This window comes from Macaca nemestrina, chromosome 2 (genome assembly GCF_043159975.1).
Source record: "Macaca nemestrina isolate mMacNem1 chromosome 2, mMacNem.hap1, whole genome shotgun sequence".
Taxonomy (NCBI): domain Eukaryota; kingdom Metazoa; phylum Chordata; class Mammalia; order Primates; family Cercopithecidae; genus Macaca; species Macaca nemestrina.
This window is the reverse complement of record NC_092126.1, coordinates 55,899,081-55,921,270: the sequence shown is the minus strand read 5'-3', so window position 1 is coordinate 55,921,270 and position 22,190 is coordinate 55,899,081. Positions and strand designations below refer to the sequence as shown.

The 22,190-nt window shown below is 42.8% G+C and overlaps 1 protein-coding gene across 1 annotated transcript; it reads right to left on the bottom strand.

Moving 5' to 3' along the window:
* Nucleotides 1–1,731: 1,731 nt before the first annotated feature.
* Nucleotides 1,732–7,923, bottom strand: LOC105499018 (RAP2B, member of RAS oncogene family). The gene has a single exon (XM_011771396.3). It carries the CDS (start codon nucleotides 7,456–7,458, stop codon nucleotides 6,907–6,909), a length of 552 nt encoding a protein of 183 aa, XP_011769698.1. The 5' UTR covers nucleotides 7,459–7,923; the 3' UTR covers nucleotides 1,732–6,906.
* Between the last annotated feature and the right edge of the window lie 14,267 nt (nucleotides 7,924–22,190).

Sequence of the window (22,190 nt, the reverse complement as noted above, 5' to 3'; positions counted from 1 at the left end):
TTTTCCATTTTTTAAAAAATTTTGCTACCTTTGCGATTTTTCACAATTACCACAAATAAACCAACCACATTTTCAATCCTCTGACAAACTTAACCTCACATAATTTTGCAAGATAATTCATTTTAAAATGAGTAATTTTAGTCAATTAGGCAAGAAAGAATGCAAAGAGCTGTCTCCTCCAATTTATAAAACAGATCAACACTCATAATTTCAATAGTCATAAGGCCATTTTGCTTTTCCTGCATGTCTATACCACTTAGCCATTTCTGCTTCTCAAAACAAACCATTTCACTAATTAAGCTTTAGAAATTGTCACTCCTGGCCAGATGCAGTGGCTCAGGCCTGCAATCCCAGCATTTTGGGGGACTGAAGAGGGAGGATCTCCTGCGCCCAGGAATTTGAGACCAGCCTGGGCAACATGGCAAGACCCTGTCTCTACATTTTTTTTTTTTTTTAATAAAATTATCATCTTGGCCGGGCGCGGTGGCTCAGGTCTGTAATCCCAACACTTGGGAGGTGGGTGGATCACAAGGTCACAAGGAGTTCGAGACCATCCTGACCAACAAGGTGAAACTTCATCTCTACTAAAAATATAAAAATTAGCCAGGCGTGGTGGTGCGCGCCTGTAATCCTAGCTACTCAGGAGGCTGAGGCAGGATAATCGCTTGAATCCGGGAGGCAGAGGTTGCAGTGAGCCGAGATTGCCCCATTGCACTCCAGCCTGGGTGACAGAGCCAAACTCCATCTCAAAAAAAAAGGCTGGGTGGGTGGCTCATACCTGTAATCCCAGCACTTTGGGAGGCCAAAGCGGGCAGATCACAAGGTCAGGAGTTCATGACTAGCCTGGCCAGTGTGGTGAAATGCCATCTCTACCAAAAATACAAAAATTAGCCGGGCGTAGTGACGATCGCCTGTATTCCCAGCTACTAGAGAGGCTGAGGCAGGAGAATTGCCTGAACCCAGGAAGCGGAGGTTGCAGTGAGCCCAGATCCCACCATTGCACTCCAGCCTGGGCAACTAGAGCGAAACTCCATCTCAAAAAAAAAAAAAAATTATCATCTCAATTGTTTTTTCCTTCTTTAGTTTAGTCCTAATCATTATTAACCAGGATTAGAATGAACTATCAGATAATTCTGATTGTCTTATATATGGCAAATAAATTCATAGTATAGGACACTTTTAAAATATATTATTCCAATATAAATATAACCCTAAAATTAAAACAGGTTCATAAAATCAAGTATTAGTCCATATTAACAGTAGTAGAAAAAACCATAAAATGAAAGCCAAGAAAAAAATATACTGAAGTCAGCGTTTCATTGTACTATCACCAGCAATAGCCTTTTGATTATGGAGTTCCCTAAAATTGTCATAGATCCCAAACTATCAACCATAAATGTCTGTAACTTTTGTTGAAAATGAACCTTAGAACAGCATATAGGAATGTTCCTTTATCAGATGGGCAAACTAAACTTAAAAAAAAAATTTATTTCTGTGTAGTTGGAATGGAAGACATAGCTCCAAAGACAATCTTAATAAATTTATCATAGGTAGGAAAGATAAAATCCTACCATTCTTCAATCAACATTTTTCACCTTCTAATAGAATAGTTTCAGATGTAACACTCCATGTTCCATTCATTCAGCAAATAGCTATTAAGCTACTACAGAGAGCTGTAGACTATTGTGCTATGAAAATGACAGTAACAATAACAGGGTTCAACAAAAAAAATTTTTCACCAAAAATATTTATTATTCTTGAGACAAAAGCAAGAAAATAACTGAAGTCCAGGAAGCGTTAAAAATGAAAATGGAGATTTGAGTAAGGGCCTTTCTTCCCCACCCAAGCATGGTATTATTCTTAGCATCTAAATAGTAGCTATTACTCCCTCAGTCTATAAACTGGTACTAAACTTTCTAAATTGTAAAAGAGAAATTTGAAGTAAGCAATCCAGTACTTGTAATTAGATCTACTATTGTTTCTTTAGAAGCCCCCCAAACTGTCTTTAAAAACCCACATCTGTAACATAAAGTTCTGGCACCTTCTGAGGGAATTAAGATGCATAACAAAAGAAGCTGCAAGATACACAGTTTTGTGGTATGCATTTTCCCAGAATGGATTACAGTAGAACTAAATGAGAAGGAATTAACACCTGGAAGTCTAAGAAATTGAGCACACACATACGCATGTGCTTACCATGATCTGAAGATTTAAATTCTCTAACACAATGATTTTTAGAACCCTTGCCATGAAAACTTAAAATCTTTGTTTTTTAATGTTGAAGAGAAGACAAATACTTTAAAGTGTCCCCTTTTATTGAAGACATACTTTTCAAATTTTTTTCTCCCTAGGTTGGGGAGAAGGGGAATGTTGATTCTGATCACTTAGGCTATGCCTCTATTCTAACCACATTTTCATTTAAAGTCAACTTCTGAATTAACATTGAAAACCCTAGTCAAAATGTTGCTGTAATAATGTGAAAATGATCAAAAACTACCCGCCATGCTTATTCTATTTCACACACAACAGTTAGTCTTAGTATAAATGGTATATGTCCTCTTCAGCTGTAGATTTCAATAGAGATTATTCCCTAACTGAAGTAGACAGCACTCCAAAACGTGTGACATAAGTCTGTGTCTCAATATCTAGGTGGCTCTCAGTATAGTACTAATTTGCAGTTCAGTCTAGATCACTGGTTTTCAAAGTGTGGTCTCTGGAACAGCAATAACACAATCACTTGGAAACTTGTTGGAAATGAAAATTGAGACCCTACCCGAGACCCACTGGATCAGAAACTGGAGGAGGGTCCCAGCAGTACATGTTTTAAGCTCCAGGTGATTTTGATATATGGTCAAGTTTGAGAACTTTTGGACTAGATGATCCCCATAGCCTTCTCAAAGTTTCAAAATCCTGTTAATAGATAAAGATCTCACCTAGAACTAGCACTCTGTTCAATTAAATGCATCGAATCATTCCTAATAGTCTGCATAAAATACTGCAATAAAAAATACGTTATATTAGTATTTTAAAATTTACTATATTTTCACAGACAAAATTTATATTAGCAAACTTCCCCCAAATAAGACACTGTGACAAATGTTTGGTATCATTTTAACAGTGATCATCTCCAAATTAAATATTGGTTCCCTTTATACTTATAATGCAGGAACTTATTCTGGCTGTTGCGGAAAAAACAAAAATCTATGCTCTTACGACAGTTAAGGTGCTTCTATTTCTCAAGACCAGCTGCTACATATAGCTTTCTGTTTCTCATACCCTCTGTGAGAAATACTAGAATATGACCCCAAAGAGGGTACAATAACAAAACTACCTGAACAGATCAAATAGATCAGGCATTCTAGGATTCCCAACCACAGGAAAAAGTAATCAGGAAGCATGAAGTCCCATAAATTTAAAGAATTCTATCCCCAAATACATCTGGTCCCAAAATGTGTTTCAATGAAGTCTACAACAGTTAACAACATGGAAATTGTTCTACCAAAGAACCATAACTCTCAAAGACTAGAGAGTGTTAGACTTAAGATAATACCTTTAACTTTCCTGAGGCTATTAAAAAAGGAGGACAAAAATAACCCTTTTGACATAACATGAAACCTGGGTTGACTGTCAGAGACCAAAAGGAAAAGCTGTTTAAAAACAGCAGGGGTCAAGTTTAAAAGTCAGCTTTTGCTCCCTAAGATAAAGACTCCTTTCCCACCCAATTTCTGTTTTGACAGGTGATTGCCATACAACAAACTCCGCCCTCCCTGACTCACTTCCTTTAACACTAACTTTTTCATTGAAACAAATGCTCTTATCTCTTCACACCCTAATACCAGAAGGGATTCTTAATAGCCAAAGAATCTAACATATTCTTAAAAATATTTTTAAGAAAAAAATAGCAGTGTTCTAATTTCTGTCAATTTTACCAAGAAAATATGGGATAAAATCAAAAGCACTATTTGCTTGCTTCAGGCAAACATAAAATTGCTTTCATTAAGAATCCAAAAAGCATTTATTTTACAGTACTTAATAAAAGCATATTAAAATCTTCTGCTCTGCCATCCTAGACCTATAAAGAAGCCCTCCACGTGACTAAATCCTGGGCGAAGGTGATTAACACACCCAGCAACGTATTTCATTTCCAATTTTCCAAATATTTCGTCAGTATATACATTTCTTAGATACTTGGCAGCATTTTATGTCAAAAGGTTTCCAAAAACTTAAAAATAAAACACAAGACAGTCAAATGCCAAATGCCTTTTCTTAAAAAACCCTCCAGACATGACTTCAGCATTTTTAACACTTTGGATCTACTTTAGCAACTAAATTTATTCAAATACAAGAATGAATCTTTGCAAAGGCATAAATTTATACAGTATCTTTTAATTTCTACATTTAGTAATATTGATACTATTGTCTCCCAATTGTGTTTGATATCAAACTTAAGTGAGATCAGAGTGGGAAAAAAAAAATGGCAGTAGGACCATCGCCAGGCAAAACTTCCATTCTTCCTCCATTGCTGGAGTACCAAGATGCCTCCTGGGCAAAAACAAAAAAGCAAAGCAAAAACACACACACACATTTTAAGGCAAGATATGTTAACACAGCTTTAAAGAAACCTGTGGCCTGTAATTTCTTTTGGTTTTGTCAAGGGTATAAATCCCTTTGTCAAGACTCTTCAGATTTCAGCTGCACTTCATAGACCTAAGGTATATACCAAGTACTCTCTTGATATGTATGAACACGTTATATTACTAAGACCACCTTAAGAAAAATAAGAAATAAAAAGCTCACACTGCCTCCTACTGTTAAAAGGAAAAACTTATGAGGTCAAATACGGTCCAAACTGCAGGGTGTAAAGGAGAACAAGGATATTATCTTAGCCTGTTTTCTTTTAAATCTATTTCCAAATCAAAACCTCAAAGGGGTTGAGACAGTGTCCACAACCTACTCAAATGTACTGCAAAAAACATCACTAGGTATAACTTAAGAATTGAAAACCATCTTTCCCAAACATGTTTTCGACTTGATTTGTGATATAAACATGGGGAAAAAAGGAAGAAAAATTTTAAAGCGCCATCCTACTTTGCCAGATGGATGGTTACTTTCCCAGATCTAAGGCAATTTTAATAGATGGGTTCTCTTGTTCCCTACCTACAATGAGGTAAACTGTTCCACATCAGATCAGATTCAAAATACCTGTTCATCTTCTAATCAGATGGTAATGGCCATACCCAGGGCTTCCTCGACCTTGATGGTTTTCTCCAAATTTAAAAAGTTGGGAATAGTGTCATCCATCTTGTCACTGAGACACTTCTGTCTTTAAAATTTCACAAATAGCTCGGGAGAGTATCATGCACCTACCCCATCCACCTCAGCCATGATACTGTATTAAATCACTGAATATGAAACACAGAAACACAAACAATAGTTTTGGGTTTCTTTAAAAATGACATTTGTATTAAAAGTCTTAAAATGAAGAGACAATGATTAAACGCATGAAATTAAAAATTACAATTAGTTAGAATTGGTACATCGCAACAGTAAAATTTTGCTCTTTGCTTCTGGAGGAACACCCTACAACAGGTAATTTAAAAATTTAAAAATAATATAAAAGGGGAGCTAAATACCTGAAAACTTAAGCAAAATGAAGCAAAAAAAAAGGAAACAAATTCATTGCAAGAGATGGAAATTACATTTTAAAGGCTGAAAATAATAAAGAAATTCACTAAACAACAGGCCCTATTGTCCTGGCTCCTTCTGAAAGATTATTGAAAGGAAACTGGGAAGTGGTTTGGGGAATAGCAGATTCTGGGATATGGTGGGAAGTTCACAGGTTGGCACCGGCTGGAACAGCTGAGTTTTGAAGGCACTCTGCAGACACAGGGGTGCTGGGGGCCCTGAATCACATTTACAAAGTCTTTGTACTGTATTTTAAAAAGCTAGTCATTAAAATCGGTTACTGCCAACCAAAAAACAAAAACAAAAGGCTAAACTTAAAACACACACACACCACACACACACACACACACACCATAGTACACACGAAAATGTGCAGATCTGTAACATTTTTTTCACAGCTGATAAAAAAAAAAAAAAAAAAAAAATACTACCGTTCTCCCCCAGACTCCCCTTTGATACAGTAGGTAAACAAAATAGATTTTTTTTTTCCACAAATATCAGCAGACACTTTCTGGCACCCCACACTGTATTGGCATCAGTGTTAACAGTCCCAGTTCAGATGTGCAATACTTCAGATTGGATACACTGTAACAAGAATCCAACTTTGCATAGACATCCTCAGAATCGCAATCAGTCATGGGGTTGCCCTTCCAAGCTGGCAGAAAAGGAACCCAATCTTAACTTCCAGCTACTCCTGGAAAACAAGGAAAAAAACAAAAGTTTCTTCTTCTCCTCCTGCTCCTTCATATGGTTCTCCCGGACTTCCTTCCATGTATTTAAAACTTGGAACTAGAAAAACGGTTGTTGACCAAAAAAAAAAAAGAAAAACCATTTCCACCTTCTCCCCCTCCTTTTCCTCCACCCCTCCCCCCTCCCATTTTTTTTCCAGGCTGAAACTTTTGCTTGGTGGGTGTCAAGCTGCCGATACTGCGCCCTAACGGCTACTTAAACGGGGAAATATGCATCAACCAAAATCAGGGAGAAACGTACATGCTGCAAAGAACCACATTTCCACCAGAGTATCAGATGGGCAGGACGGGACACCCCCTCGGGTACAGGGTGGAGGCAGGGGACGCCGGCCGCGGAGGCCAGCCGGGCTCCCAAGACACCCTGGCCAATGCAAAGTGGTCTCCAATCTCAAAGCAAGAAAGAAATCACATTTAGAGAGTCGGATGCGTTTGGCTTTTGTGCGCAGAGCGCGGCCGGCGCGCGGCGGCCGCCTCAGAGGATCACGCAGGCCGAGCAGCAGCCCTCATCGCCGTTGGGCTGCGCCGCGTAGTTCATCTGCCGCACGATCTCGGCAAACAGCTCGTCTACCGAGGCTTTGTTTTTGGCCGACGTCTCCATGAAGGGGCAGCTCCACTCCTCAGCCAGGGCCTTGCCCTCGCCGTACGAGACCTCGCGCTCGCCCTCCAGGTCCACCTTGTTGCCCACCAGGATCATGGGCACGCGCTCGTACCGCTTCACGCGGATGATCTGGTCCCGCATGGGCTTGATGTCCTGGAAGCTCTGCTGGTTGACGAGGCTGTAGACCAGGATGAAGCCCTGACCGTTCTTGATATACAGGTCCCGCATGGACGCGAACTGCTCGGTGCCCGCAGTATCCAGGATCTCCAGCACCGACGGCGACGAGTCCACCTCAATCTCCTTGCGGTAGAAGTCTTCGATGGTCGGGTCGTACTTCTCGATGAAGGAGCCCGTCACGAACTGCACGGTGAGCGCGGACTTGCCCACGCCGCCCGAGCCCAGCACCACCACTTTGTACTCTCTCATGGCTCCGTCAGCGCTCTCGCCGCGCCTGCCGCGGCCCCGTCGGGGCTGCGCGCCGGGGAAGGCTGGGCTTGGCGGCTGGACTTCTCTTCCCCTTCCTCAGCTCCTCAGGAAAAACCCAGGAGAGAGTAGCCCAGAGAACGCAGGGCGGAAACCACCGAGCGGGGGCCGGGCGCCGGGCCGGCCCGCGGCGGCGGCGTGTCCCTGGGGCGCGGGTCGGGGCCCCGCAGCAGTCCGCGGCGGCGGCAGCAGCAGCAGCCCGGGCGGTGAACCGGGAGGACAATGCCCGCAGCCTGCGCGAGGCGATGGCTGGAGCTCCTAGCTGCGGCAGCCCGGGAGGGCGGGGAGGCGGTGGCGGCGGGCTGCGGAGGTGGCTGCTAATTGCGCGTCGGGACGGGACGCGCGTGGCATGAGTCCCCGCGGAACGTGCGCCCACCGCCGCGGCCCATCGCGCTCTCTCCCGCAGCCTCTACTGGGCGAGGGCTTCCTACTCACCGCGCGCAGCCCGGCCCTCCCCTCCCCGGCGAGCATGCCCAGTGCGTTCCGGCCGCGCCTTACCCAAGCGGCCGCTCCTGGTTTTCCGCGGGGCCGGGAGGGGGCGGGGATGTAGGCGGGGCTCCGGATTTGAGTCCAGTTTGGGGAGTGGCGCGAGTTAGGAACTGGCTGGTAGATGGGGTGTGTGTGCGTACACTGGAGCGAGGAAAGCGGTGTAGGGAGTATGCAGGCCGCTTTCTTTTACAGCTGTGGGAGTGGTGGACAAGGGCGGCGGCTCTGCGAGAAGCATGTGGGTGCGGCGGGCCGCCTCAGGATAGAGTAGGCTGTGGTCTTGCCAACTCCCGTTATCAAAGGCCCAAGGACGCCATTCACCCAGCCCCGGGCGGGCGTGTGTCTGGGGCCGGAAACCCGAAGTCATGTGGGTGCCGTGGAATGCACGAGCAGCCGGCGGAGCATCCCGGCCCCATAGATTTTTCTACACCGTTCGCCACAGAAACGCTACTCTGTGCACTGCAGCCTTGCACAAAGAAAACAGGAGGTACTCCAAGCCTGAGATACTGTCCCGACTAGGAAAGGGGTAGCCTCTGGTACCTGCAGCTCTCTCGGGGCAGGGTCCCGCGGGTCGTACCCACCTCCCCGCTCGGGTGCGGTCAAAACCCGGAGACTAGATTACATCCCAATCCAGAAGTCTCCGGGCGCCCGCAGTTAGTTCAGGGCATGCTCAGTCGCAGAGCAGGTTTTTGGGCTTGGAAGTAGGAAGCTTTTGCACCACACACCCACACTCTAGCTCAAATTACCTCTCCCAGACTCCGCACTCATTGGTCTCGGGACGCGAGTCTCACACCCCTAAGTGTTGTTGATTGGCTGCCGCCAAGGCTTTATCAGTTTGGGGCGCTTCATTGGCTAAAAAGTAGCCTCCGCTCGCGATTGGTTATTTATAGAGATTGAGAGGAGAGGCGGAGGCACAGCTGTTCTTTCTCCGCTGCTTCCCCACCCCCTGCCTCCCACTTCCCCAACCCAGGCGTTTTGAAGTAAAAGTGAAAAAATAAGAGGCATTTAGGCTGAGAGCTCAGAACTAAATATAGTTCTTTGTTGGTGTTTTCGAGAGAGTCTGACTCCTCGGTTTCCAGTCACGACTGCCCCTCAAAGGGAGCACAAAGGGCTAATTACAGGTTTTGGTCCGCAAGAAACCTCAGAGTTGCCAAGTTTTTTTGCAGGGAGTGGGAGGGGGGCGAGGAGCCGAAATGGGCCACTTGGAATTCGTTTCACCCGGAGGGGTAGGGGAGTGTCCAAGCTTGCCTCAGAGGAAGCGTCTTCGCTGGCTGGCGGACAATCGCTAGACTTAGCTGGGCTGGCGCTCCCGGGAGGTGCGAGGGAGATGCCCCGACTTGTTCCGACTCCCTTGCTCCTCTCTGAGGAGGGATGTCAAGACCTGTCTGCAGGCTGAGCGCGGCGGCGCGCGCCACGGGTGCGGGGTGGGGAGGGAGGCGGTGGAGCTGCGTCAGCGCTGGCTCCCAGTCCTGATGTCACTGCTCCCTGGTTTCACCGTCAGCATTGGAGGGTAAACCTGGGCATGGCTAACACGGTTTCAGTTCCTAATGCCGCCGTGACTCACACTGCGTTTGCTAGTTAACCTCCAAACCCCTGGCCGAAGCTTCTTCAGCGCGTCTGCAGCGTGAAGTCCTTGGGCACCGAACCGGGCGGGACGTGGGCTGCCCCTGATTCCTTGGGTGGAGTGGGTGGTGCCCACACCCGCGCCTCACCCCATCGTTTAGTGGAGAGAGGAGACTTTCACCTTGACTGTCAGAGTGCTTGGATGTAATGAAGCTTATATAATTCTCCAGAAAAACCTCTCAGAGGCAAACTCGCGTAAGCTGGAGAGAACCCTGCCAACATTCACCCAATATGTAATGTCCGCGAAGCGTTTTACATGTACTGTCACTCCTCATAATAATAATTATTTACCCATTTTAAAGATGAGGAAACTGAGGCTATGAGATGATCAGTAATTTGTCTGCGATGCCACAACTAGAAAGTGGTCAACCTAAGATTCCAACCAAGGGATTTGCCTGCAGAGCCTAGTCTCATAAGCACTAGACCGTACTTACCTGTCACATGAATGTTCCGGTATGTTATTCTTTCTTGGGTGAATTTAGAGGCAGTGTGTTCAGACTGGCTCTTAAACCCAAGCAAGAGGGACCTCCGCCCACAGCCACCCTCTGGCTTTTCTCTGACAGGGCCCCTCTTCCGGTCAGGTAGATGGCCCAGCTGGAGCCTGACCCTCTTCTAGACTGTATACGCTCCATATAGTCGGAACTCTGGACTGCTCTGCCCAAATGGTGCCAAGTCCACTTTCAGGATCTGGTCGGGACTCTGAACTCACTCCTGTGTCCAAAATAGCTCTTCTTTGGGGGTGTGGACAGTACCTGGACCTGTGGGCTAAGGTGTACACTCCCGGTGCTTTGGGCCCCTCGCAGTGCAGGAAGAGGGATCATTTGCGATCAGCTTTATCCTCCATGACACCTTTCAGCCTGGCCCTTAGAGAAGTCCAGGAATTCATAATTCACAACCGGCCATCCAGCTCCGTGTAGGAGGTATTTGTCAAGGTGGGAGGACAGATCATATTTTGTTTAACAGTTTGTTATCTTGATTTATGACTTAAATACTTAGGTTAATGCTATGTAGGCCAGGCGCGGTGGCTCAAGCCTGTAATCCCAGCACTTTGGGAGGCCGAGACGGGTGGATCACGAGGTCAGGAGATCGAGACCATCCTGGCTAACACGGTGAAACCCCGTCTCTACTAAAAAATACAAAAAACTAGCCGGGTGAGGTGGCGGGCGCCTGTAGTCCCAGCTACTCAGGAGGCTGAGGCAGGAGAATGGCGGGAACCCGGGAGGCGGAGCTTGCAGTGAGCTGAGATCCGGCCACAGCACTCCAGCCTGGGCGACAGAGCGAGACTCCGTCTCAAAAAAAAAAAAAAAAAAAAAAAAAAAAAGCTATGTTCTGGGCCTGAAGTCTAATCTTAAGTATTGGATATCAGTTGAGGCCTTAGGCGAGTCACTTAAGTTCTCCTAACCTTAGCTTCCCTTTCTATAAAACGGTGATAATATAATTTGCCCTACCCACCTAGCTACACAAGGAACCTTGGAGAGAATCTGGTCACCAAATCATTTTACAGCAAAGAGCAGAGCAGAATTAGGACCCTGCTGTCTTAGCTGCCCTTACCATGTGCCAGGCTGTCCAGAGGCATAATAATTAACAGATAATAGATGGAAACATGTTTCTAAAGCTGCAGCATCCCATACGTGCATCAAATTACTGCTCAGACCCAGAGAGCCTGACAGTCCCTTGAGAAAAGACCATTCCTAAGAATCTAGGTAGCCATGTGGATGGGTATTACTGAACCTTTATGGCCTCCTCAGTACCAGAAAGATGCCACAATCTGAATACTTTTTATTAGGAATTCTTCAATAGCAATTTTTATTACATTCAGATGGTCTTCCACAGAAAGATTTATATTGGAGCTCTGGGATTTCAAATGAAGCAATGAAAAGTGTATAATTTTTTTTTTTTGACAGTGTCTTGCTCTGTCACCCAGGCTGGAGTGCAATGACATGATCTCAGCTCACTGCAACCTCTGCCTCCCAGGTTCAAGTGATTCTCCAGCCTCAGCCTCCTGAGTAACTGGGATTACAAGTGCCTGCCACCATACCTAGCTAATTTTTGTATTTTTGGTAGAGACAGGGTTTCATCATGTTGGCTAGGCTGGTCTCGAACTCCTGATCTCAGGTGATCCACTCACCTCGGCCTCCCAAAGTACTGGGATTACAGGCGTGAGCCACTGCCCCCAGCCCAGTGTACAAATTTTTAAGGTTGATCATTTCTTCATGTAAAATTTGTTAGGAATATTTTTACCCCCACTCACAGCATGAAACATTATCTATCTTGTACCATAATTATTACATTTACATAGCTAAGTCTTGTCACCTTAAGCACCACATGAAATACTCAAGGGCAAGGTCCATGTCTAGTTTATCTTTAGAGCCACCTTTGTCCCTTGTAAGTACTGTAGAAAGCCCTCAAATATTTATTAAATGTGTGAATGGTATTTTATCCGTTTCCAAACTATTTGTGTTAGAAGATCATATCAATCCTTGATAAGACATAACATGTTTTTGATCCACAGAAAAATGTATACTAATGTTTCAGCCTCTCTCCCTGAGTCACAAAGATGCTGGAGTGATCAAAGTCTTCATTTATTGGGGTGAAAACACTAAATCAGTGCTATCTTGAGGAAAGACACCAAAGCATCCAATAGATAAATCTTTTGTCTGAAGAAGACAACAGTTTCAGATCACGTGGAAAGGCATTTCTGAAAAACAATCTAACGTAAAAGCTATCAGGAAGAGACAGCTTAACCTTGATACTTTGCATAAACAGAGGTCCCATTCCTAACCTTTGCTCACACAGGGACCTGCTTCCAAGATACACAGGTTGGGCCTTGAAAGAATTAGATTTCTTAGAACACGAATCTTTTAATTCCTCAAGAAAATAAGTACCTGCTTGTTCTTTTCATTTGTACAAGATAAGTGGAGGTTTATTTCATGATGTTCATAGTTTTAGTGTCACCTATAGGTAAACAAAAATTCTAAACAAATTCTGATTTTGAAAGCACCAAAGGTAAGTTGATAGTAACCATATATCATTATTTGAAAGTGGAAGTAGGCCGGGCACGATGGCTGACACCTGTAATCCCAGCACTTTGGGAGCCTGAGGCAGGCAGCTCATGAGGTCAGGAGTTTGAGTCCAGCCTGGCCAACATGGTGAAACCCCTAAAATTAAAAAATAAAAAAATTAGCTGTGTGACAGTGGTGCACACCTGTGGTCCCAGCTACTTGGGAGGCTGAGGCAGGAGAACTGCTTGAACCCAGGAGGCAGAGGTTGCAGTGAGCCAAGACCATGCTATTGCACTCCAGCCTGTGTACAGAGCAAGGCTCTGACTCAAAAAATAAAAATAAAAAAAAGAAGAAGACAATAACAAGTAATACTGCAGTATTCAGGCTATTTAAATAATTTTGTGATTATTATATTCAGTTCTGTCATAGAATTTTGTAAATCTTTTGAAGTTTTCTCTAAATCTATTTTAAAACACATGTAAAATGGAAATTACTGCTCTATTATTCAACTATTATAATATGAACATATTACCACAAACTATAAAAATCAAATTCTTAGGCCGGGCACGGTGGCTCAAGCCTCTAATCCCAGCACTTTGGGAGGCCGAGACGGGCGGATCACGAGGTCAGGAGATCGAGACCATCCTGGCTAACACAGTGAAACCCTGTCTCTACTAAAAATACAAAAACTTAGCCGGGCGAGGTGGCAGGCGCCTGTAGTCCCAGCTACTCGGGAGGCTGAGGCAGGAGAATGGCATGAACCCGGGAGGCGGAGCTTGCAGTGAGCTGAGATCCGGCCACTGCACTCCAGCCTGGGTGACAGAGCGAGACTCCGTCTCAAAAAAAAAATAAAATAAAATAAAATAAAATAATTTCTGTCAAGGAATTTAAATTTTAAAAATATCTATTGCCTCGTAAACTATAATGTGGAATTAACAAGACATGATCCTGGAAAACTGAACAAATATTTCTGTATTTCACATAAGCTAAATATCCTAAATAATCAGTTCAGACATTTTTGTGTAAAGGGCCAGATAGTAAATACTGCAGATTTTGCAGGTCATACTATCTCTGTTGGACCTACACATTTGTGTTGCACCTTATAGCATGAGAACAGCCATAGAAAATATGTAAATAGATGTGTTCCAGTAATACTTTATGAAAATAGGTGGTGGACTGCATTTGGCCCATGGATCCCTAGTTTGCCAATTTCTAAACCGTGTATTGAGGGGAAAAAAATCTTTATTTGTTTCTGGAGTTTCTTTTAGTCAAAATAAACTACTAATCTGTCATTAGATAGAATCATAACTCTTGGCCATAAGTTATAGTAAAATGGCCACTCACATAGTGAGTATATTTCAACCAATATGACTGTAATTCTGTATGGTTGCTATTTTTACATAAATCATGTAAAATTTCTTCTCAACAGTTAAGTTTCACTTTGTCACCGAGACTGCAGTGCAGTGGCCCAATCTCCGCTCATTGCAGCCTCCGCCTCCCAGATTCAAGTGATTCTCCTGCCTCAGCCTCCCCAGTAGCTGGGACTACAGGTGTGTGCCACCACACCCAGCTAATTTTTGTATTTTTAGTAGAGACAGGGTCTCATTGTGTTGGCCAAAGTAGTCTCAAATTCCTGGCCTCAAGTGATCCACCTGCCTCGACCTTCCGAAGTGCTGAGATTACAGGTATGAGCCACTGTGCCTGGCAGATATCTGCCATTTTTTATTGTACTTCTAACATCTTTTTTCTTATCGATGTGTAATTGTTGATTATGGATTATGGTTATATATAGGGGAAAACTAGTCCCATGTCAATCATATGCCTCACAAATAACTTTATAAGTTTGTTATTAGACTTTTGTTTATGCTTTTTTATTTAGTTTCTTTTTAATTTCTATTTTAAATATATTAATCTCTTCCTTTATGAGTTTCCTTTGTGAATTTCTTGCTACAAATTGGAAGACTCCTCACATTCCAAGATATTTTATACAATTAACGTTTTCTTCTAGTGTTGTTAGGGTTTTATTTTTTAATGGTTAAATTTTGGTTTGTTTTTCCACTGAAAGGAGAGCATCAGTAAAGATGGCAAGATTGAAATCCAAGCAATAGGATGTCCACTGAATAGAAATTTCTGAGGAAAGTGCAAGGGCGGGTGTGAGAACTCTGGTGGCAAGAATGAGGAAGTATCCCCCTTCTCAAACAGGAAAGAAGAGCCAAGAGACCTGAAAAGGAACTGGAGCCAAGAAGGTGAAAAGGTGAGAATTCACACTGCAAATAACCTTCTCTCTGTAAATAAAAATGGTAAGGCACCTGCTGAAAGGTGGGAGACCATGTGTGAGTTTGGAAATCTGAGTAATAATGAAGCTGTTTCTAACAGTGACTGCAGTGCAGCACAAAGTTGTCAGGCTGCTAAATTTGGGTTACAGAAATTTGTGAAGATGCCAATTCAGGTTTTTTTGTTTTTATTAAGAAGGATACTAGCAATTCTTAAATCCGTCAGATCAGATTATCTTAAAATTTCTGAAGACTTTTTTTCAACACAAACAAATAAGTGTTTATAAAATGAACTATATATTTCCCATATGTTCATACCCTTAGTGAAAATATGCACAACAACTTATGACTTACGTAATTAAAAATTCAATTACTAATGGGAAATTGGATGAACTCAGTAAAACTGTCTTACCTATGTCTCTTGAGTTTCTCTTTCTATTACATGCTAAATTACAATAAAACCTTGACTACCTAAACTCTCAGATATTCAGTTCTTTCTTTTTTTTTTTTTTTTTTTGAGTAGTTGAGTATTTGTTTAGAAAACGTTGCTGTTGTCTGAGGTGTTCTGTCACAATAAGCAAAATATTTAGGCCGGGTGCGGTGGCTCACGCCTGTAATCCCAACACTTTGGGAGGCCGAGGTGGGTGGATCACCTGAGGTCAGGAGTTTGAGACCAGCCTAGCCAACCTGGTAAAACCCCATCTCTACTAAAAATACAAAAATTAGCCAGACATGGTGATTGGCGCCTGTAATCCCAGATACTTGGGAGGCTGAGGCAGGAGAATTACTTGAACCCGGGAGGCGGATGTTGCAGTGAGCTGAGATCGTGCTATTTCACTCCAGCCTGGGCGACGAGAGCGAGACTGTCTCAAAGAGAAAAAAAAAAAGAAAGAAAAATATTCATGTTCTCTTCATTAGATAACTAGTATTTATTTACTGTAATAAATTTGGAAAGTATAGAAAAGCAAAAAATAAATAAATAAACATAACAAATTACCCAAAAACAGAAAATTAACATCCTGTTTAACAGTCTTCTTGTCTTTTTATCATAGAATTATTTTATATATTCCATATGTCTAGTTTTCTTGTGCCTGTTTTAACTTGCAACTCAATTTAGGCCTCAGGTATTCTATAAACTACTAGTCAGGAAATAAGTCAAGAGCGATATCTTAACATTTTTTCTCTCTTATTTAATAGTTTGGGGTAATATAATATTTATATTTTTTATGCTAAAGTTGTTGCAATGCTACTGAGGTCAAAAGTTGCCCAGGCAGTTGCTTTCTTGACAAAGCCCCTTAGGGCAGCCTGGTTGGAGTTGTTTGCCTGTTTATCCTGCAGGTGGGATAAAGCATGTTCAGGTTCATGAACTCTGGGGCAGCAGAATATGGTTGCCCATCTGCACAATTAACCAGTGAATCGAGGGCATCAGCTGCATTCTCCCAAATGGTTTTGTCACTCTCCAGAAATTATCTTCCTCTTTGTTGCAAACAGTGCCCTTTGATGTGTCAGCACCATTCAAAGCACCAGCAGTGACTTCTGCATCACTAACACATTTCTGCTTTCTTTGTCAGTTTGCACCCAGGCTTCTATCTCTTTTGCTCAAAATTTTTCCTGAGGCGTAAAAGAAATCTGCCCCTTACTCTTTCCAAAGTATGCCTTAGCATACTTTCCAAAGTATGTCCCAATAAGCATTCGGAAATGACTTATTCTCTCAAGGCTACAAAATCTTTACCAGAAAATTTTTTTAAAAGGTACTTTTGCTGACATGATTTCAGGCCATTTTCTCTACATTGTTCATGTTTGATTTGACTAGAATACCAGGCATAAGCAATATTTAAAACTGTACATTCATTATAATAATGGGGTGAGAACTCCTAAATATTACATGCCTGATAAACCTACTTCCTCATTAAACTTCATATGCAGTACAATTTTCTATCTGGAATAAAACTGTTTTTTTTTGGGGGGGGGTTTGTTTTTTTGTTTTTTGTTTTTTGTTTTTTGTTTTTTGTTTTTTGAGACAGAGTCTCACTCTGTCGCCCAGGCTGGAGTGCAGTGGCATGATCTCGGCTCACTGCAAGCTTCACCTCCTGGCTTCACACCATTCTCCTGCCTATGCCTCCCGAGTAGCTGGGCCTACAGGTGCCCACCACCACGCCCAGCTAATTCTTTGTATTTTTAGTAGAGACGGAGTTTCACTGTGTTAGCCAGGATAATCTTGATCTCCTGACCTCGTGATCTGCCCACCTCGGCTTCCCAAAGTGCTGGGATTACAGGCATGAGCAAAACTTTTTTTTATAGGCTAACCCAGGGAGTTAATATTTGGTGGCTAGGAGATAGAAATAATGTTCACTGATACCACAATATTTCCTCTGGGTGAGCTGAATAATTGTGTGAAAACAGGATATATTGTTATCCTCAGATAAGCCTCTGGTTCTGAAAAGATCCTTCATCAAATGTAAATAAAAATGGTTCGAGGAGGTTGGATAAGACAAGAGAAAACATCTTTGACTTTCCAAGCATTATTTATACTTTGTGTACTACACTACACTCTAGCACACTCTAAGAGCATACAATTTCCTAAATATTAAACTGCCAGCATATTCTGATTCTGTTTAATTCAAATAAACTTTTTTTTTTTTTTTTAAGATGGAGTCTTGTCATGTTGCCCATGCTAGTCTCAAACTCCTGGCTTTAGGCAATCCTTCTGCTTTGGCCTCCCAAAGTGCTGGGATTACAGGCATGAGCTACCATGCCTAGCCCAAATAAAATTTTATTGAATGTATAAAGCTATAAATTACATTAGACTGGCTGGGTGTGGTGGCTCACGCCTGTAATCCCAAGGCTTTGGGAGTCCAAGGTGGGTGGATCATTTGAGGTCAGGAGTTCAAGACCAGGTCAGGAGTTTGAGACCAGCCTGGCCAACATGGTGAAACCCTGTCTCTACCAAAAATACAAAAAAAATGAGTGGGGCATGATAGCATGCGCCACCAGCTACTTAAGAGCTACTTAGGAAACTGAGGCATGAGAACCACTTGAACCCAGGAGGCAGAGGTTGCAGTGAGCCAAGATCACACCATTGTACTCCAGCATGGGTGACAGAGTGAGACCCTGCCTCAAAAAAAACAAAAAACAAAAATTACATTAGACCAACTTTATATGACTTTCATGTATCAAGTTTGAGCCTAAGTTTATTTCATTCTAGGATGCAGGCAAGTCAGGGAAGGAAGGTCTAGGACAAGTAAATCAAGCCAGAAAATAGACCATTCTGTAAAAGTTCAAGTTACCACTGGAGAGGTGTGAGAAGAGATGGCTGAGGCTCATAAATGTGATTCAAGGACAACGGAAATCATAAAAGAGAAAGGGAGATGTCTGTCTAAAGTAGAGTTTACATCTTAGATTATCCTTTGGAATTTCCCCAAAAGGTCCACATGGGGGAAAGAGACTGTAATAGAATAGCAAGACATTTTAACCATTGAAATTGCAAGATACCAGCAGCGTTGGGGCCCATAACTTCTGCAACATTCCATGCCATGGTCTACAGCTTTGATGGCTACAGCAGTCACAGGGGGTCTGTGATAGACCTCTAGGGCAGCAAGCAGTCACACTGGGCATTGGCGGCTGCAGCAAAGACCTCAGTATAATGAGTAAAGAAAAGCAATGGTCCAATACATAGAACAGCCAGGGAGGCTGGTCAGGGAAAGGGCAAGAGAGACCACCGTAATGGTGCTATTCGTGAGGAATTAAGGAGGCCTGGACTTCCTGTGCTGTTAGAGACTAAGGCAAAATAATAAAAATAAGATACATCATTGTTGTTTTCTTACCCTTCAGCTATAATAATGCAGGAAATTAGATGATATGGGAAATTGTTTAGAAAGAAGTTTTCTACAAGCCACAAAAGTTTTCTAACACCCCTCTCCCACTTCATCCTTACAGAATGTGCTGGGTTTATTTTTAATGTCTTCTAAAGTTACCTCACACTGAAGGAATTAGAAATACTTATGGCTACACTTATCAGGAAACCCAATTGATATAGTTTGGCTGTGTCCCCACCCAAGTCTCATCTTGAATTGTAGCTCCCATAATTCCCACAGGTTGTGGGAGGGATCCCATGGGAGATCATTGAATCATGCGGGCAGTTTCCCCCATACTGTTCTTGTGGTCGTGAATACGTCTCATGAGAGCTGATGGTTTTATGAGGGATTTCCCCTTTTGCTTGGCTCTCATTCTCTCTTGTCTGCCACCATGTAAGACATGCCTTTCGCCTTCTGCAATGATTATGACACCTCCCCAGCCATGTGGAACTGTGAGTCCATTAAACCTCTTTTTCTTTATAAATTACCCAGTCTCATGTGTGTCTTTATCAGCAGCATGAAAACAGACTAATACACCAACTAAGGGTGGTGGGACTAAACAAATAAATATTTATTTATCACATGACAAGATGTCTGAAAGAGGACTTCTGGACTAATTGGCCTTGGTCCAATTGCTCAGTGAAGAGAATTGCTGTCCCAGAAGCATAGTCTGTTTTTGTGGCAGGAAAAAGATGGCCTGGGAAGGTGGAATGAAGAATACATAAGCACAAACTTCAGGAGACTTTCACTTACATTTCTTTGACTGGTACTGCATTGAATGCCCTTCTATCTGTAAGGGAGGGTACAAAAATTAATATTTAATGTTTCCACCTTCAATAGTGGAGGGAGACAAAGGAGAAATAAATGGAGAATGGTGTTGGGTAAGCCAGTCTATAGTGTCTACCCTAAATACAAAACCACTCTTCAGAAACTCAGTGTTTTTCTCTCTATTGAATTTGCACATCATTTCTTCATGCCCATGCAATAAATATTGGGTGAGAGGTACAATCATTTATCTTTTCATTAAAAAATACATTTAGAAGGATTTATTTGTTTTCCAGTTTGGTTGTATAGTTTTTACCAACTCAACTTTTAGAAAATATTTCATGCTTTTCGAAACAGGGCCTCCATCTGTCACCCAGGCTAGAGTGCAGTGGCATGATCACGACTCACTGCAGCCTCAACCTCCCAGGCCCAAATGATCCTCCCACCTTAGCCTCCTCGGCAGCTGAGACTACAGGCATGCATCACCATGCCCACTAATTTTATTTTATTTTTTTTGAGACAGAGTCTCACTCTGTCGCCCAGGCTGGAGTGCAGTGGTGCAATCTCGGCTCACTGCAACCTCTGCCTCCCGGATTCACGCCATTCTCCTGCCTCAGCCTCCCGAGTAGCTGGGACTACAGGCACCCACCACCACGGCCGGCTAATTTTTTGTATTTTTAGTAGAGATGGAGTTTCACTGTGTTAGCCAGGATGGTCTCGGTCTCCTGACCTCGTGATCCACCCGCCTCGGCCTCCCAAAATGCTGGGATTACAAGCGTGAGTCACCGCGCCTGGCAAATTTTTTTATTTGTTGTAGAGACAAGTTCTTTTCGCCTAGGCTGGTCTTGCACTCCTGAACTCAAGCCATCCTCCCACTTTGGCATCCCAAAGTGCTGGGATTATAGGAGTGAGCCACCATACCCAGCTGTCAACTTTCACTTACACAGAAATCTGCCAAAAACATAACTTTTTCTTTTTTACATTTTTTGAGTCCTGACATACAATTCATAGTACAAAGAGCACTAGATTTTTAGTCTAACAGACCTACTTTTAAAATTTGCTTTCTATTTTTAGTAGAGACGGGGTTTCACCATGCTGGCCAGGCTGGTCTCGGAGCTCCTGACCTCGTGATCCACCCACCTCAGCCTCCAAAGTGCTGGAATTGCACTTAGCTGGGCATGGTGGTGGGCGCCTGTAATCCCAGCTACTGGGGAGGCTGAAGCAGGGGAATCACTTGAACCCAGGAGGCGGAGGTTGCAGTGAGCCGAGATCACGCCACTATACTCCAGCATGAGCGACAGAGTGAGACTCTGTCTCAAAAAATAATAATAAAAATAAAGAATTTGACTTTGTAGATGTAAAATTTTGGACAACTTAATTTCTATGGTAGCTAGTCTCCAAGATGGCGCCTACCAATTTCATCACCTGCTGGCATTCATACCCTTGAATAGCCTTTACTCGTGGTGTATAAGGTTGGTCTGTGTGATCAACGGATCATGACATAAGTGATGGTATGCCACTTTTAAGATTAGACTATAAAAGACAGTAGCTTTTGTCCTGGGCTCTGTCTCTCTTGCATTTCTCACTCTGGGGGAATCCAGCTTCCATTTCTTCCAGACATCCAGGCAACCCTGTAGAGAGGGCCGTGTGACAAAGAACTTGGACAAATATTGTTCATGTTCATTTTCACAGGTTTACTTTACTCTTTTTAAAACTCCTTTTTTGTTGTTTAAGATTAGCACAATTTTAAAAATGTCTTTGCCTTTTGCTTTTTGCTGGAACTAGTGTAGTATACATGTCATTGTACACAGCTGGCTCTGTGACAATGCCTTGGCACCCTACTACAGTGAGGATGGTTTGTTATTTAAGGTCACTTGTATTTAATAATGAATGTCTGTCCCAGAATGTTGAATGGTCGGTCTGATGTGTCTTTAGTGGGCTACTAACTAAATAAAATATTGACCTATTGATGTAAATGGGCCCTGTCTTCCACCAGAAGGCCTCAGGTGATTTTAATATGTCCCACGAGGGGAATGCACCTTAATTACTGAATCACTGATATGGGGAGGATGTGGTCAAGATGATTGCCTGTCACACACTCTGCAGAGTTTTCCAGTTTTATTTTGCTTGGTCTCTAGCCCTTTGCCCCTTTTCATTGCCCCATCCATTTCCATTCACAGACTCCATGACTGCAACTGCTGCCAACTTTGCTATGCAGCCTCAGATCATCTCTACTATTTTTCTTTATACTTTTTAAAAATTACTTTCTTATTTCTTATCTTATGCTACTTCTATGCCTCAATGCTTTCATGCCAGTAAAGAAGTGTGCATATGTAAGCATATATATACACACATATATGTGTGTAAATGCATATATACACACAGATACACAAACACATTTATGTGTGTGTATTCTATCTAATTATATATTCAATTAGAACACTCCTTTTTTCCTTGATCAACGTAGCATGCTGGGAATAATTTTCAGTTCATTGAACTGACTTCACTATCATTTGTTGCTGGATGCTCAGGGCCTACTTCTTTGCCCCAAGGCAGGGCTTTTGCATTGTTGTTGCTGTTGATTTAGATTTTTAAGTTTGTTTTGCATCTGCAGTAGTTTTAAAAGTCTGAGGGTTCTGGCATACTGATTTCTAGAGAGAAGAGATGACCTG

Bases quoted from the DNA above. Each gene is read 5' to 3' on its own strand.
- LOC105499018 (XM_011771396.3), bottom strand. From the start codon at position 7,458: ATGAGAGAGTACAAAGTGGTGGTGCTGGGCTCGGGCGGCGTGGGCAAG.